This window comes from Schistocerca cancellata, chromosome 3 (assembly GCF_023864275.1).
Source record: "Schistocerca cancellata isolate TAMUIC-IGC-003103 chromosome 3, iqSchCanc2.1, whole genome shotgun sequence".
Lineage (NCBI taxonomy): Eukaryota > Metazoa > Arthropoda > Insecta > Orthoptera > Acrididae > Schistocerca > Schistocerca cancellata.
The window spans coordinates 843,068,977-843,087,428 of record NC_064628.1 but is presented as its reverse complement, the minus strand read 5'-3'; the positions used below and the strand labels follow the sequence as shown (position 1 = coordinate 843,087,428).

Here is an 18,452-nt window from a genome sequence, read left to right as displayed (position 1 = left end):
AACGAAACTGAAATATGAAAATTAATCCATCGCTGAAATGAGAGTCACTACACTCTTCTAGCAGTATGTATGTTAATCTAGTGCATCTGATATTCACGGGTAGATATTTGTTGACTAGGTGGTATGATGTGTTTTATTTGCAGAAAGGACACAACACATTGATTCACACTTTAGATGTATTTCTCTCATATCTTGTTAGCTATTAGTTGCACATAGATTAGCTTCAAAAATTATATAATGTCACAACAGCAGATCACATTCTTCCATGAAACATTAAAAAAATCACACCACGATATCCTTGAAATAAAGCAAGCATGTACAGAGGAGTGCTAATTCACATTTTCAAAGAACATAGGATGTACAAACTGCCTGCAAAGGGAGCAATGCAAACTATGAACAGTACTGTAGCAATCAAAACAGGAGCTTCACTCTAATACATATTAGGACGTATTTATAACATGTTTATGTCTGCCAGGATATTTGGGAAACCCTCATTGTTATACTAATTATTATGTTCACATGTGGTTTTTCTTATCAGTGACAGTTTATATAAAATTGTATGTTTTATGAGTAGAAACATCTAAGTTCAAAATGGTTCAAATGGCTCTGAGCACTATGGGACTCAACTGCTGAGGTCATCAGTCCCCTAGAACTTAGAACTACTTAAACCTAACTAACCTAAGGACATCATACACATCCATGCCCGAGGCAGGATTCGAACCTGCGACCGTAGCGGTCGCGCGGTTCCAGACTGTAGTGCCTAGAACCGCTCGGCCACTTCGGAACATCTAAGTCTTCATAACAATACCAGAGGAGGAAAGTTGCTACTCACCATATAGCAGAGATACTGAGTCATGATGGGCACAATAAAAAGATTCACACAATTATAGCTTTCGGCCATTAAGGCCTTTGTCAGCAGTAAACATATACACACAAGCACACACACACTCACGTAAATGCAACTAGCACACACGTCTGCAGTCTCAGAGAGCTGAAACTACACTGCGAGCAGCAGCACCAGTGCATGATGGGAGTGGCGACTGGGTGGGGTAAGGAGGAGGCTGGGGCATGGAGGGGGAGGGATAGTATGGTGGGAGTGGCGGACAGTGAAGTGAAGTGTTGCAGTTTAGATGGAGGGCAGGAGAGAAGGTGCGGAGGGGTTAAGTAGTGGAAGGGAGAGAAATAAAAAAAAAATTAAAAGACTGGGTGTGGTGGTGAAATGATGGCTGTGTAGTGCTGTAATGAGAACAGGGAGGGGGCTGGATGGGTGAGGACAGTGACTAATGAGGGTTGAGGCCAGGAGGGTTACAGGAACGTATGATGTATTGCAGGGACAGTTCCCACCTGCACAATTCAGAAAAGCTGGTGTTGGTGGGAAGGATCCATATGATACAGGATGTGAAGCAGTTATTGAGATGAGGGATATCATGTTTGGCAGCATGTTCAGCAGCAACAGGGTGGTCCATTTGTTTTTTGGCCACAGTTTGTCGGTGGCCATTCATGCAGACAGACAGCTTGTTGGTTGTCATGCCTCCATAGAATGCAGCACAGTGGTTGCAGCTTAGCTTGTAAGTCACATGAACGCAGTCCACCATCTAAAAACTGATCCTGATCTTATAATCCTACCTGCAGACAAAGGCTCCACCACCTTTGTTTTGAACTGCAAGGATTATGTGGCAGAAGGACTCCATCATCTGTCAGATACTTCCACCTACAAACCATGCCACAATGATCCCATTCCAGCAATCTAGCTGGATCTCCAGTTACTACTCAAGTCCTTAGGCCCATCCCAGAACCTCTCCCCACAGTCCATCTCTCTACTTACCCCTACCACTCCCCGCACTCCCACCTTCTACATGCTTCCTAAAGTCCATAAACCCAACCACACGCTCCATTGTGGCCAGTTACTGTGCCCCCACTGAGAGAATCTCTGCTCTCATAGACCAACACTTTCAACCTATTACCCGGAACCTATCCTCCTATATAAAAGATACCAACCATTTCCTCGACCAACTCATTTCCTCGACCAACTCTCCACAGTTCCTGTCCCTTTAACACATGGTGTCGTGCTTGTCACTATTGATTCCACCTCCCTGTACACAAACATTCCTAATGCCCATGGCCTTACTGCTGTCGAACACTACCTTTCCAGACGCCCTATGGATTTCAAACCAACAGTCTCCTTCCTAGTCTCCATGACCAATTATATCTTCACCCACAATCACTTCTCCTTTGAAGGCATTATCTACAAACAAATCTGTGGTACGGCTATGGGCACCCACATGGCACCATCCTATGCTAACCTATTTATGGGCCATCTAGAGGAATCATTCCTAAAAACCCAGAATCCTAAACCCCTGACCTGGTTCAGATTCATTGATGACATCTTTGCTGTCTCGATTGAAGGTGAGGACACCTTATTCACATTCCTCCAGAACCTCAACAACCTCTCTCCCATTTGCTTCACCTGATCCTGCTCAACCGAACAAGCCACCTTCCTAGATGTTGACCTCCACCTCAGAGATGGCTACATCAGTACAGTACCTCCATCCATATCAAACCTACTAATCACCAGCAATACCTCCACTTCGACAGCTGCCACCTGTTTCATATCAAGAAGTCCCTTCCGTACAGCCTAGCCACTCGTGGTCATCGCATCTGCAGTGATGAGCAGTCCTTCTCTAAATATACCGAGGGTCTCACTGGAGCCTTCACTGACCGTAATTATCCTCCCATCCTTGTACAAAAACAAATCTCCAATGCCTTATCTTTCCAGTCTCCCACCACCTCCCAAAGTCCCACAGTCCGGCTACAGAGGAGCATTTCCCTCGTAACTCAGAACCATCTGGGACTGGAGCAACTGAATTACCTCTCATCGTGCCCTGAAATATGAAATGTCCTACCCCCTATCCTTCCCACCCCTCCTACCATGTTATTCCGCCATCCACCAAACCTACACAGTATACTCGTCCATCCTTACACAACCCCTGCTCCCAATCCATTACACCATGTCTCATACCCCTGTAATAGACCTAAATGCAAGACCTGTCCCATACATCCTCCTTCCACCACCTACTCCAGTCCGGTCACTAACATCACCTGTCCCATCAAAAGCAGGGCTACCTGTGAAACCAGTCATGTGATTTACAAGCTAAGCTGCAACCACTGTACTGCATTTTATGTAGGCATGACAACCAACAAGCTGTCTGTCCGCATGAATGGCCACCGACAAACTGTGGTCAAAAAACAAGTGGACCACCCCGTTGCTTAACATGCTGCCAAACATGATATCCCTCATCTCGATGACTGCTTAACAGCCTGTGTCATATGGATCCTTCCCACCAACACCAGCTTTTCTGAATTGTGCAGGTGGGAACTTTCCCTGCAATACATCATACGTTCCTGTAACCCTCCTGGCCCCAGCCCTCATTAGTCACTGTCCTCACCCATCCAGCCCCCTCCCTGTTCTCATTCCAGCACTACACAGCCGTCATTTCACCGCCACACTCAGTCTTTTAATTTCTTTTTATTTCTCTCCTTTCCACTACTTACCCCCTCCCCCCTCTGCACCTTCTCTCCTGCCCTCTGTCTAAACTGCAACACTTCACTTTACTGTCTGCCACTCCCACCATACTATCCCTCCCCCTCCCTGCCCCAGCCTCCTCCTTACCCCACCCAGTCGCCACTCCCATCATGCACAGGTGCTGCTGCTCACAGTGTGGTTTCAGCTCTCTGAGACTGCAGACGTGTGTGCTAGTTGCGTTTGTGCAAGGGTGTGTGCTTGTGTGTATGTGTGTCTACTGCTGACAAAGGCCTTAATGGCCGAAAGCTATAGTTATGTGAATCTTTTTATTGTGCCTATCGCGACTCAGCATCTCCACTATATGGTGAGTAGCAACTTTCCTTCCCTGGTATTGTTACATTCCATCCTGGATTTTACATTGTTTGATTAAGTCCTAAAATAGTTGTAACAGGTATGTTACTTAACCATGAATTAAAAATCGAATTATTCAGAATATGACACATGTAAAAGATTGTTTGCTTTTTGTAACATTGTGATTTGTAGCAAATGAAATTGTTTTTCACAAATTTAACAACATTTCCATGATAGAAAGGTGGCTTTTTATCTAAGGAACAATAAATTACTGTTTGTGACAAATTAAATAAAATTTGAAGATTTTGTTGGAACGAATGGTATGTGTTGTTATTGACTGACTTAGATTGTGGCATATTACACTATTTTCAGATACTATGCTCTTCAAAGTGACGATACTATTTACTTTTCTCTGTTGGAAAATGAATTTTTTAAGGTGTCTATGTTTTTGGCCAGAGAGAGTGGTTGTGTGTGAGTTGTGCTTGTGTGCACGAGAGTGTGTTTTCTACTTCAGATGAAAGTCTTTAGGCCAAAAGCTAATGTATAGCATTCTTTTTCTTGTGTGTATCTGTGACTCAGCATCTATTCTATGTGGTCAGTAGAAATCTATAATTTTCATAATATTGTTGTTATTCCATTCTGGACTTTCCATTGTTTGAGGTATTGCTGATACACACATTGTTTTTACTGAGTGAGATGGCGCAGTGGTTACTACATTGGACTCACATTTGGGAGGCTGATGGTTCAAACCAATGTCTGTCTGGCCATTGTAATTTAGGTTTTCTGCAATTTTCATAAATCACTCCAGCCAAATGCTGGGATGATTTCTTTGAAAGGGCACAGCCGATTTCCATTCCCATCCTTCCCTCATCTGATAGGACCGATGACCTTGCTGTTTGGTCCCCTCCCACAAAGCGAACAAGCAACACAAGTACTTATTTTGTAAGGAATTCTCAGTATTTAACTATAAAACACAGTGATTTCTTGTAAGACCATTTTTAGAGGATTAAGAAAGACAAATTAGTAAGGGTTTCATATCATAATAATTCAGGGAAATTCGGACACGTCAGAGCTCAACATTTGATGTTGGTGACCACATTGCCAGTCCAGGTCAGTTCACTTTAACAAAAAGAGTTGTGGAAATCACATAAAATGTAGTTAATTTACTCCATCCTTATTTACATACGTATCTTACAGGTCAGTCTCAGTGTAACATGGGGACTCAGCACACACAATGATGCTGACTGCTGCAATTAGTTATCTTAGAATGAGAATTAGAAACAGAAACTAGTTATAAACACTAGGTAAACTATACATGAAAACAATCACATATCCGATGTACAACTTACTGAGTACACAAGTAGAATCACATATGCTACTTGGCAGTCAGTGCATCTGAGAAAAACAAGGTGGACAGAGACATTTGTTGCAGGATTCACAGAATGTGGCTACCTTCTTGACCTGCTTCAGAACTTTAAACTTCAGAAATCTTCAAGAAATGCTCCATGCATCTCCATAGCTGGGTGATTAGTGCATTGGACGCTCATGTGGAGGAGCGGGGTTCGTTTCCCGATACAGCTAGGGATTTCAGGTTTATTGGAGGACTGGAAGTGGGTTCACTCAGCATTATGATGCCAATTGAGGAGCTACTTAAATGACTAGTAGTGGCTCCATGATCTGAAAGTCAACAACAGCTGGGAGAACATTGTAGTGACCCCATAGCCGACCATACTGCACCCGTGTGATGCCATTTTTAAAAATTTTGTTACTTTAAGTACACTCCTAGCATTTATTTCGCACTTTTCTATTTCATTATCTTTTTCTCAGGTAACTGTCAGGCAGTGTCCCTTTGTATTAGGTTGGTGCATTGGTTCATAATATTTTTGGTTTGCATGTTAATATTCCAGTTGCTACGGGTTTATTTATAAATTGTCATTTTTTATTTGTAGTTCACTGTTGCTATCTGAGTTTACATATTGCCATTTGGAGATAGTGAATGGAGATGTGGATGCTAGAAAATGGGGTGCCAAGTGGAGGTCTGAACATTTCCGACATGCTCTTCTGTTTGAGTTGACGGCAGCAGAGGCAACCAGAAAAATTTGCACCATGTATGGAGACAATGCCATTGGACAGAGCACAGCAAAAAACAGTTAAGGAGGATGGTTTTGACATTAGTGAGTCTCCCTGTTCAGGAAGACCTTCAGAGTTTGACGAACATTGTTTAATGGAGTTTGACGAACATTGTTTAAATGTGCTAATCCACAATGATTCATGTCAATGTACTTGAGAACCGTCACAAGTGATCATGCCACCATCGTGCAACATTTCCATGCAGTGGGGAATATTAAAAAAATGGGTGTGTAGGTACCACGTGATTTAAGCCAAAATCACAAAAATCAATGGGTGGTCATATGTGCATCTCCGTTTGCTCATCATCAATTGGCTCATGACCAACATTGACCATTCCTATCCTGGATTGTTACTGGTGGTGAAATATGGTGCATTTATGCTCGCATAAGGAAAAAGAAGGAATGGTTGAGCCCAACCAAAGCAGCAACTCCCCTTACAAAGACCTGTGCGCATCCACAAAAAATGCTGTGCATCTGGTGGAAAAGTAAAGGTGTGGTGTACAACAAATTGCTTCCTCAATGTGTAACCATCACTGCTGACATTTATTATCAAAAACTGAGATGAATAGCAGACAAAATCCATGGACAATGACCAGGAAGACTGTGTGAAATGATGCTATTCCACGATATTGCCCACCTGCATTCTGCTAGACTCACAAGAAACACTGTACAGGAGTTGGTTCCAAGCCCACTTTACTCAACTGATCTCAAACTGTCAGATCCTTTTCCACTCTCTTTCGAACAACATTGAAGGAACTTCCTTTCTGGATGAACATGTGCACCAAATATGGCTTGACAAGTTCTTTGCCTCAAAATCACGTGATTTCTACAATCATGGAATTAAAAAGGTACCCCAGTGTTGACAGACTGTCATAAATAATGATGGAGAATATATTACTGATGACTTAAAGTCTCTGTTATGTGTATGTTGTGTTTCTTAAATGGAAAAATACTACAAACTTATGAACCAACCCAATATTTCCTGATATTAAATCATAAGAGTGTGATAATCTTTGTTGGTTCCTAGAGAACATTGAATAAGACATTGTACCTGATATCTCATACACTGGTGTCAAGTAATGCATGAAATCTACATCAAGTAGAACTGTAAGCAGCCACAACTGTGAACTATGACCAAACAAACTGATAAAACATCACCATCCCAAGATTGCATTTACAGGCCATTTTCATCCATAGTATATGTTTTGTCAACAGGCAGCACGAGATGGTGACTGTATTATGAGCATGTCATCCAAAGATATACTGTACAAAACACACAGCACACAGCATCAGATCTAAGGCACTGCAGTGTCTGCCTGCATCCTCTTGGGAGTCAATGTGTTAGCAACGTATCTGTAACCTGTGTATCAATCAATGGAAAATCCGGCAGTCAGAGACTCTGTGTGTGTGTGAGTGTTTTTGCTATTTTTGACAAAGGCCTTGTTGGCTGAAAGCTCACTCTCTGAGACTCTTTATTGTGCGTATCTGTAACTCAGTATCTCTGCTATGTGGTGAATTGTAACCCATGTTGTCTCTTGTTTTTTGGCCTCTTTTCACAGTTACAGTTGTACAGCTTATACATGTTATTCAAATTAAGTGTGTTCTTTGGCATGTTGTCTTGTATGTTGTTTTATTATACTGAAAAGAGATTTAAATCAGTTATCTGAATTATTAATTTCTAACACAGTGAGCACGTGTCCAGGCTTTTTAAATTACTTTGTTTGACACACTAATAATTTTGTAGTATGCAACTGAAGCAGTATTTTTACTTGTTCTTGCTTGCCCATATATTTCCTTTCTACTGTTGTCAAGAAACTCTGATCTACATATACACACCTACTCAGTAAGCCACCATATGGTGCATGTTGGAAGATACCAGGTACCACTACTAGTTACCTTTCTACCCTCTTGCACTCACAGACAGAGCAAGGGGAAAATGATTGTCTGTAAGACTCTGTACAAGCCCTAACTCCTCCCATCTTATCTTCACAGTCCTTACGCGAAATGTACTTTGGCAGCAATAGAATCGATCTGCAGTTGACCTCAAATGCCGTTTCTCTAAATTTCTGCAATACTGGTTCACAAAAAGAGCATGAGCATTGTCTTCCCTCCAGGGATCCTCATATGAGTTCACGAAGCATCTCCATAATACTTGTGTGCTGATCAAACCTAACAGTTTAATGTAATTTCTGTTTTGTTTGTTTAGTTTATTTTTTGTCCATAGATCATATTTTGCAATGATATTAGAAATTTCCTGTTGCCACTTTTATATAAATTATACAGATATCTTAGAAATTTGTCACTAATGCATAAATGCTATTATTCTTGTAATAATAATGTTAACAGATAATTTGTAGTAATACACAGTGATGAGAAATGTAATGGCTTGCATTAATTTATGCATTAGAAAAGCCTATTAAGTTATATGTTTGTGCCATATATTTATACAACCGAAAAACTAATTTTTTTTATCTCATATGTGTTAGCCATACAGCAGAAAATATTTAGACATTTACATACAGTGAAAACTCATTTAGTGCATATTTTCACCAATACACTTAGTCTGTATGTTCTATTCTGTGTTTTCAACACTTTACTTTGTTTTCCGTTTTCCTTCTTTCAAGAAATTTGTATCAACACAAAAAAGGAAGTGTTTTAATTTACTTTTGTCCTGGGGATTTCCTTCACTTTATACCAATGTCAAGAAATGAGACGTTCCTTCATTTTTCTTTTGAAGGTGCTCTTTTCCTTTATGCTCTTTACGATAAGTGGCAGTCTGTTACAAAATAAGCTTCCTCCATATGTATGGTTCCTATATATCATTTTGAATGTTTTGCTGCAGATATAGCAATTTTCTTGTGTTGTGGTCATGGAAATCTCTGTTTAGAGGTGCTGAACAATTTACCATTACAAGTATTGTCTCATGTATGTACAAACTTGGTACAATTAATATTTAAAAATCCTTGAATTCGTTTTTGCAGGATTTCCTTTGGAGTTCATTTTGCTATACATTTGATGGCTTTTTTTTTTTGAAGTTTTAAAATTCTTTGAATGGTATACAGTACAGTACATGTGGGAAGATAAGTCCTTACTGTGAAGGGTATTCAGTTAGTAAAGCAAAACATTTTTTTTTTTTTTCGGCCAGTTTCAGTTGAAAAAATGTGGAATTTGCTGTGGGACATTATGGAATATTCCCGCTTCAGCCCTTATGGTTTTTTGAAGTTCTGATAGGTATGCTATACGTATCCTTCAAAATGGCATCTGTAACAGAGGAGCATTTCAAGCAGAGAGCCATCACTGACTTTCTTTCAGCTGGAAAGCAGAGCATATTCATAGGTGGTTGCAGAATATCTATGGAAACCTGGCAGTGAACGAAAGTATCGTGAGTCACTAGGTGAGGCATCTGTCGTCACCGAAACAAGATCGCACAAACCTGTCCAATCTCCCATGTGCTGGCCAGCAGCATAAAGCTGTGACTCCTGCAATGTTGGAACCAGTGGACACACTCATTCAAGGTGATCGACAAATCATAATCAAAGACCTTGCTGCTCAAATGGACATCTCTGTTGGTAGTGCTTATGAACCATGGTTTCATCACTTCGAACCGGAACAAAACTGCAATCCATTGAGTGGTGCCACATCACCTCTCCACCAAAGGAAAAGTTCAAATCTTCACCTTCAGCCAGTAAAGTCATGGTGACCGTCTTCTGGTACTCTAAAGGGGTTATTTTGCTTGATATCCCACCCTCATGGCAGAACAACTGACATAACTTCAGTGCATTCGTAGCCGCAAAAATGAAAACGAACTTCTACTTCTCCATGACAATGCAAGACCTCACAAGTCTGTGCATCCAAGAGGAACTCACAAATCTTCATTGGACTGTTCTTCCTCATCTGCCCTACAGTCTAGATCTCACACTTTCTGACTTCTATCTGTGTGGTCCAATGAAGGATGCCTTCTGAGGGGAGCAAGCAGTACATCGATGATGGGGAGGTTATTGATGCAGCAAGACATTGGTTCTGACATCGACCACTAGAGTGGTGCCATAAGGCCACACAGGCCCTCTCAGTAAGGTGGTGTAAGGCTGCTGCATTGAACAGCAATTTTGTTGAAAATAGGGTTTTGTAGCCAAAAGAGTGGGTAATAATGTGGTATATTGGATCCTGAATAAAAACAACCTGCTTTCAAAAATAAATAAATAAAATTGTTGCATATATGTATTGAACATGCCTCATAATTTTTAGCATTTTTTTTTCATTAAGAATATATTTGTTCTTATTTTGTCATCATGGTTATCACTTGTTAAAAATTTGTCCACCTTTATCCCTAGGAAACCCATTACAATCCACAATCCAAATCTGCTTTCCCCATTGCTTATAATAAAATCCTCTGAGCTATTAGTTCCATTTGTTTCAAATTTGGTACAAAATGTTTCCTTCCTGTTAATCAGTAAATTATTTTCTTTAAAATTCCATTCTGCTATTTGCATGTTCTCACTAGCTCTCTTTTACAAATTGGTCACCGAGTCACTGCATACTGGTAAAAGTCATATCATCAGTATACATAATTATTTTTTCATTCACTGCATTGGGTGTATCATTTACATACAAGACTAGACTTTTCGTTGTTCCTTCATCCACATATGTGTTCAGCACTTCTGGTCCAGAAAACTGGTTCTGGCCTCTGACATGTCAACTGTCTTGCAAAGGAGGTTGATTTGGCAAGCTGATACTGTTCCCACACAACATGCCTGTTGTGCAGTATAGTATGTTGAACATACCTCCTCCTCACCCCTCACTGTGTCCCCCTTTTCCTACCTCTCTCTGTCCACTTCCTCCTCCCCCTATCTCTGTCCATTTCCTTCACCCCCTCTCTCTGACTATAACTTCCTCCCCCATCCTCTGACCATATCCTCCCCCCCATTTTCTCTTTCCATCACCACCTCCTCCTCTTCCTTTCCCACTTGCCCGCTACCCCTCTACACCTTCCACCTGCCTCATGCATCTCCTCCTCCTCCCCCTCGCTCTGTCCATCTCAGCATCTCCCCAACTGTGCTCAGGGGCATGTGCAGCCCCGTCAGTACAGTTCAATAAACCATGCCAATACTACTCCCACAATATGCCTGCCATGAAGGGCAGGCTACATATCAGGGGTCAGAGGTATAGGTTGCCATGTAAAGCAGGTTGATAAAACAGGCCCATACTACTCCCAACACAACACACCTGACACGCAGGCCAACCTACATGTCGGGGCCCGGAAAACTGTCTCTGATATGTAGGTTACCCTGCAAAATGCCAAGCTGATACTGTTTCCACACAACATGCCTGTTGTGCAGGGTAGTGTGTATTCCAAACACATTTTTGCCCATATCTCTGCTACTATTGGTGCTAGAAGATTATAAATGCCACAGTGCTGATACATGCAATGCCTGTTGTTTGTGAGCCGAATTTGGTTGAAATCAATCCAAGGGTTTGAGAGGAGATCCCCAATACACAGATACACTTTGCTTGCCTAATACTGAAGCCTGATCTACTCCATATTTTACCTGCAGAAAATCAGAAACAACATTTTTCTCTGTATTTCCAGATTTTTGTTTTATTTCAACAAATTGTTGCCTGTTTTCAACAAAGGTTTTTATAACAGCTACAGCTTTTCCTCTTATACCATAACAGTCCATTATCCATAGAAGAACTTCATCAACACAACTGAAAGCTTTTGAAAGATCTAAGTAAACACTAAATACTTTCCTTTGATGATCCAGGGTCTCAGTGATGGTGTTAAGAAGTTTGCTACTGCAGTCTTAGTAGCTCTTCCCTTTCTAAACCCATGCTGTGTTTTGATAAAGATGTTTTGGTTGTCTATGAAATTTATAATTTCATCTTTAATCACTGCTTCTATTATTTTAGACAGAACAGTTGTGATTGTTGTAGTTCTGTAGTTTTCTGGGTCTCGTTTATCCCCTGTTTTAAATACTGACACTACCTCGCTCCTTTTTAAGGATATTGGGAATATTCCTTCCTTCATTACACAATTTATCAGGGATGTCAGAGGCTTTGCAAGGTATCTAGCCCAGTTTGGCGAGAGACACTATTTTCCAGGTGTCTTTACATGCTCACTGTGCACTCAAAACTAAGAAGAGCAACATGACGTTATCCATGGGCATACTAGAGACACTGCCCAACACGTCTGTGCAAAGCATCAAAGGCATCATTGGACTTTCACTGCACTTTCCATTTTGTGACCAATCATTCCTTAATTTCAAATAACCCTTGTATACTTGTATCTTTTAAGATGTGTGACTCTTTTCTTTACTCATTTATGTAATTCCAAATTGTTTTAGAGATGTTAGTAGTAGTTTTTATTTCAATTTTTAGCTGCTATTTTTTGCTTCTCTTATCATAGTGTATTCTTTCTTCTTGCACCTGTAGGCCTCATGACTGTCTTGTCCTTTATATTTCACGGTGTAAGTCATTTTCAGTTAATGAGAAACTTGTTTTGTACATATCCCTGATAACATTTGACAAATGAAGTTGCTCACATTACTAAGAAGCTATTTTTATGGCATATCAGTGCACAACTGCTTTTCAACCTTGAACTGTCCTTGCACTGTGATGGACTTAGTTAAAACTCAGTGTAAGTGAGCAAGTAGTTTACCATAAAAGTGTGTCTGAACTATGAGAAAAAACCTCATGTAAGGGGTCTGACAAAAACAAAAGGAGACTGATACTCTGAATGTTTCCATTTTAGTGGTAGTTTCCTTCAAATTAAGGACAATTTCAGTCACACTGTGAGGACATGTTTCATCACTGAAAACAGTCATACACTAAGACACCGCAACAAATAATCTCATTTCTTTGTAGCAGCACATTAAATTTGAAACTGAGATTTAATTTTCTACCAGTTTCACCCGCAGAAAAATTTGTAAATTATTTTTAAAATCTTTTGTTGTGGAGCCACTAACTACAGAACTGTGTGGCAATACCATTGTTCATCTCACTAGCTGCAGATCATGATTTGAGAACCATATGATAAATGGGTAGACATTTGTTTGCTCTCATAATGGAAGCAAATGCCTGTTTATGGCCTTTTAAGGAAACTTACAAAATGTATACTCATGAGCAATTTAATTACTGGCATCTAACTTAACTGTAAGCACACACAAAACCATTTTGCACTGATGACAGCTGGGCTGCAATGTGACATGGACACCATGAAACATAGAAATCATGGCAAACAGAATGTAGCAATGGCTTGGCTCAACTGGTGTGTGTGTGTGTGTGTGTGTGTGTGTGTGTGTTTTTCCAAGTAGTGCAATGCCTCTGGTTATCTCCAGTAGTACTGTAGGAGGCGATGAGCATGTCGTGTAGGGGCTTGAGAAAATGGCCATTTGGCCAGAGCAGAGTTGACTAGCAGATATAGAGGTAGGCACCAGGGCACCCCAAATGGGTATCAATAAATAAATGTGGTCACTTTCATGTGACTAAAAAGAAACATACTCTCACACTGTGTGTTGTGATACACTTTGTGTGTCACATAGTGCAGTATTTTCTCTGAGAATAGTATTGCATTTTAATCTCGATATATATTAATTTATATAAAGGCAAGCACTGTGGCTTGGTGACTCAGTGGTTAAGTGCCAGGCTTCAAATCCAAATGTCTGCGTTGTGATCCTTATTTTTTTTTTTTTTTTTTTTTTTCCACTCACTGCTTCTTTCACCTCTGAGAATGATCTGTTGAAGTAAAAATCATCAAGTTGCTCTGCAGTACAGAGTCCATGTTAAAGCTGGTTAAGTAAGTTCTAAAGTGTGAAAAACTGAGGTACAAGTGGTACATCCTTGTCAGGATGTGAAGCCTGATGTCTGCATCTGCTTCTGAGATGGGTGCCAAAGTCCAAGATTTGGCCATGATCAAATGCCCTGCTTCTGTCTGTCTTGTCCTTAACCGTCAATGCAAAAGATGATTACAATGTTTGAAGGCATCCCAGTATTTCTGCCATTGCTACAGAGCTCTCTCTCTCTCTCTCTCTCTCTCTCTCTCTCTCTCTCTCTCTTCAGCACAGCAGCCATCTCCAGTACAGTTGCTGACAAGTGTATATGATCATTAATGATAATTAATTGTCAGTATAACTTTTAGCAGTAGCTATTTCTTTCAATCTATGCACAATAGTGGCTTATTTGATTAAATAATAATATTGAGTTAGAGAACTCATTTGAAATGAAAGAGGTGAAGCTCAGAAGAAACTGTTTAATAAAAAAAAGTACTCGACCCATGTTTCTCTTGAGCTGGTAGCTATCCTTGTCATTTCTTTTATCTTTCTGGAAATCTTCCTTTTACTCTTATACACGGTGATTCAAAATGAATGAGACAAAAAGAAAGTATTCCTGTGACTACAGTAATGACTTTATTTCAGAAATAGACATATAGACTGAAAGGTTAACTCTCACACTTTGGGTTGGCAATAATGAAAATGAAAAGTTGTCATTAAGCTGCCATTGTTCATTGGTGGTGTTAGCATTTAAAATGGCAGCATCTGCAATAGAAAAGGTGCATTTTATAGTAGAGTACACAAAAACACCATCAATAATCACTGTTTGGACATTTTGGGACCAAGTTTGGTAAAGTGGTACAACAATATCATGACATTGCTACAGGGGTAATGCAGTTAGGGGAGACAGGATGCATATGCAAGAACAAAGTTACAGAACAGCCATCTCTCTACAATGAAGTGGTGGAAAACATTTGTACAATGTGTGAAAGAAGCCCCAAAAAATCGCATCACGGCAGCAAAGTGAATGTATTGAAGTCAACAGTGTGACATATTTTGCGCAAGCATATGCAGTTCAAGACTTACAGAACTCAAATGTCACATGCACTAAAACTAGCTGATGAACCAAACCATAGACAATTATGCATCAAGTTTCAAACAAAGATGGTTTTACAGACAGACTTGGATTCACTAACGAAATGACATTTCAGATAAGTGGCAAAGTGAATAAGCATAATTTGGGAATATGGGGTACACTAAACTTGCATGCCTCTCTGGAACATGTACATGATTTTCAAAAACTTATTGCTTTCTGTTCTGTACCAACCATTGTTGTTGATCCTTTCTTCTTCACAGAATCTACCATCACAGGCACAATCTATCCTGATATGCTTTCATTCCAGTTGTTGCCTCAGTTGACAGAAGAGGTACTCCTCTTCATTTCAGAGTAGAACGGAGCCCCGCCACTTTGGTACAACATTGTACTTGGTCACCCCAATGAATCTCTTCCGCAGTGCTGGATGAGTCGTGCTGTATCAAATGATGTGCCGTTCATGTTATATGGAGGAGATGGACTAATAGAACTGAAAGAAATACATGCCAGGGCAATGCCAGGTACTCATTTAGTCGGAAATAAAGTCATTACTATAGTCACAGGAATAATTTCTTTTTGTCCCCATTCATTCTGCACTTTATGGCTTCTAACGATGGAACTTATGTTAGAAATCAAGTTTATTTTTTGCATGTTTCTGTTCTCTAATCCTGAAAGCTGAAATCAATAGGTAATAGTAATAGGTAATTTACAAGCACATACATTCAACAGGTCTACCAAAATTACACATAAATATTGAGCACACAGCTCTGCTTTTTATCCTGGTAAATAAAACCTCTTCCTTTATTTACAACTCGGCTTTTACTTTATGAATAAGTATGGATTGTTACATTAAGTTTTTTGAATCATGTCATTTTTATATAAATTTTGTAGAAGATCTGCCTCCAAATATTGGGAAACTAACAACAATCTAACTTTCAGGTTATTACAGTTCTTTTGAGGGTGATGAAAGAATGTGTCTTTCATCAACACCAAGCAAGACTGTGCATAAAGCATGGAAGCTAATGGCTTCAGGTGGAAATAAAGTCAATATTTTGACTAATGTTGATTTCTAAAGCCATACTTATACAGCAATGAAATTGTGTTAAATTTACTGTGAGTGTGTATGTCATTGTTTCAAGAAAATATGTTCTCTAGTGTCATAAACAGTGAAAGGCACACTAAGTACTGTCCATGACTAAGTAAAGAACAAATGAAAATAAAGACATAAAAATAAAAATCCCAACCACAATTTCCTTATAATAGAAAGTGGCATCCTGAGAAAAATGCTGAATAGAACAATATGGTAAAGAAAACTGTGTTACTTAAGCTGTGGATCACCTTCCAAAACCATTTTACAGTTCCCGAAGTTTTTGTGAAGAGTGGTATGACAAGCAAAATATTGCCAACAGCACTGTTACATCTGTTCAGATGAAATATCAGGAACCAGAACAATAAGATATTGTGCACCTCCAGTCATATGTTAACTATGTTATTGTGTTGGAGAATATCTGTTTCTCAGTCTTATGGAAACCATCTGGCATGTCTAAAATGGCATTACTGAGTAACCAAAATTCAGATAACTTTGCATCCTCTACAGATGATGGCAGTGTAAATAAACACACACAAATGTCCGCAGCAGCCCTTTTTATGCAATGAGAATGCTTGTAAATATTCCAAGATTCTTCCTGGGCTAGTGGTATGTGTTCAGAATCAGTGAGCAGAGATACACAAGATGTGTGAAAGCCAATGATGACAAGTCATATCTGCAAGCTAAGTACTGCACACTTTACCAGCCTCCTTATTCCTGTCAACAAAGAAAGATTAGGGGAAAAATATGTGTAGTCACAAATTTTTGTGTAGGGGTAGGAGGGAGTGCCATGAACAATGTCATAAAAATCCTGAATGAAAGGATGTGAGGATTGGGGCAGGTGTGGGGAGCATTCAAAGGTCGCTATTTTGTGATTTTCTTGAGTAAAAAAACTACTGCTTCTACCAAAAATGTTTTCCAGTAAAAAAGTCAAACTGTGTTAAATTACCTACAAAACCCAGGTTCTACACATTTTTTTTCTCTAGGACTATTGTTTTCTGCATTTCAGAGGATGGAAAAATTGCATTATTAAAAATATTGTTTTAATGGTATAAAATCGATATCTTTAAATGAATTGGATTAAAAACAAATATTAAATGTGTGTATCATGTCTAAGTGTAGTAGTGACATATTAAAGGATAAACTGTGTTCTGGGGGTGCAAAAAGGTGTGGTGTGGGAGTGGTGGATGTGTGGGGTAGTAGCACGAGCGAAGGTAGGTCACCATATTGTGGCCATACATTTCTCTCCTTCAAAGGGCTTCAAATTGAAGATTGAGCAGTTGATTCCCAATTTCACCTACTTCACTATGTCACAAAGTTATACTGACCCTCCACAGTCCACCTTTTCATCACTGGCAATGTGGTGCACAGACATGTCTGTGGGAGGGGGGGGGGGGGGGTGATTATTTTCCACAAAAAGTGTTAACACTACATGGAATGTAGCTATGAGTTACTAATAACACTATCACAAACAATGCATAAGGACAGAATCAACATAAATCTCTGCACACTGTTTTACACTGCTAAATAGGATATTGATTCTTAGTAATCCTGTATGGCAGATATAGTGTTTTTTCCAGTAAAAGGTGACTTCCTCCATCACAAGCACTGCTCTATTTCCAGACTCTTCTGTTCAGTTCCCTTATGTGAATAGACAAAATAACTTCACCAAGCACATGTTTACATAGTGAAGTTTTTCTTAGTTTATTAAATCAGTATTTGTTTGCAGTTGTTAAGTGAGCTTTTATGTAAAATACATTTCTGTACACAATGGCTGAGAAGTCTATAATTTGTAAGTATGGGGTTGTCAGTGACCCATGTAGTGTTTGTGGGAAAGGGATTGGATCAATAAAGGCAGCACTTTGTGTCTGTGTATTGTTTACAGCATACTGCAAAGCCGTGTAATTGGCGGAGAATTAATGAATTACTAGAAAACCACTGCACTTCTCTCATCATTAGTTATGTTACTGATTGAGGAATTGCTGGCACTTGTAGAGTGGACTACACCAAGTGGAGCCACTTACCACATATCCACAGTATATCTTCCAAATTGTGTATGACTATGTCTGTTGGAATGGGATTGTTCGTCTTCTACACTTTAACAGATACAACCTAATTCACTGTTCAAAAAGTTACTGGTTCTGGTAGGTTAATACTTTGAACACTTAAATAGCAAACAGCATCTCCTGTAAGATCAATCTATTCATAGGAGAAGTAGTGGACATATGTTCTATATTCTGACAACAATACAAAAACTCCAACTAACTATTCTACTATTGAGATTGTGCATACTTTATGTTCACCATTTTCAGATGACTGTTCCCATCCACTCTTTCTTGCACAGTTTCAATAATTAGTGAAATGAAATGGAAACAAATGTGCCTTTTCCAATTTTCCCATTTCACACAAAATACTGTTTCTAGATGCCTCCAGATATTAAAGTATTCATGTCTTTTGAAATTCAAATGATGTGTGTTCAAACCCTATCCTAAAGAGAATTCAG

General features: G+C 39.6%; 1 protein-coding gene across 1 annotated transcript in view; it reads left to right on the top strand.

The window, feature by feature from the left end:
• Window positions 1-16,084, top strand: part of LOC126175900 (uncharacterized) — a 215,129-nt gene extending 199,045 nt beyond the window's left edge. The window contains exon 8 of the mRNA XM_049922958.1: window positions 15,802-16,084. Coding sequence (XP_049778915.1) covers window positions 15,802-15,935 — 134 coding nt within the window. The 3' untranslated portion in view covers window positions 15,936-16,084. The remainder of the gene's footprint in view (window positions 1-15,801) is intronic.
• The last annotated feature ends 2,368 nt before the right edge of the window (window positions 16,085-18,452 follow it).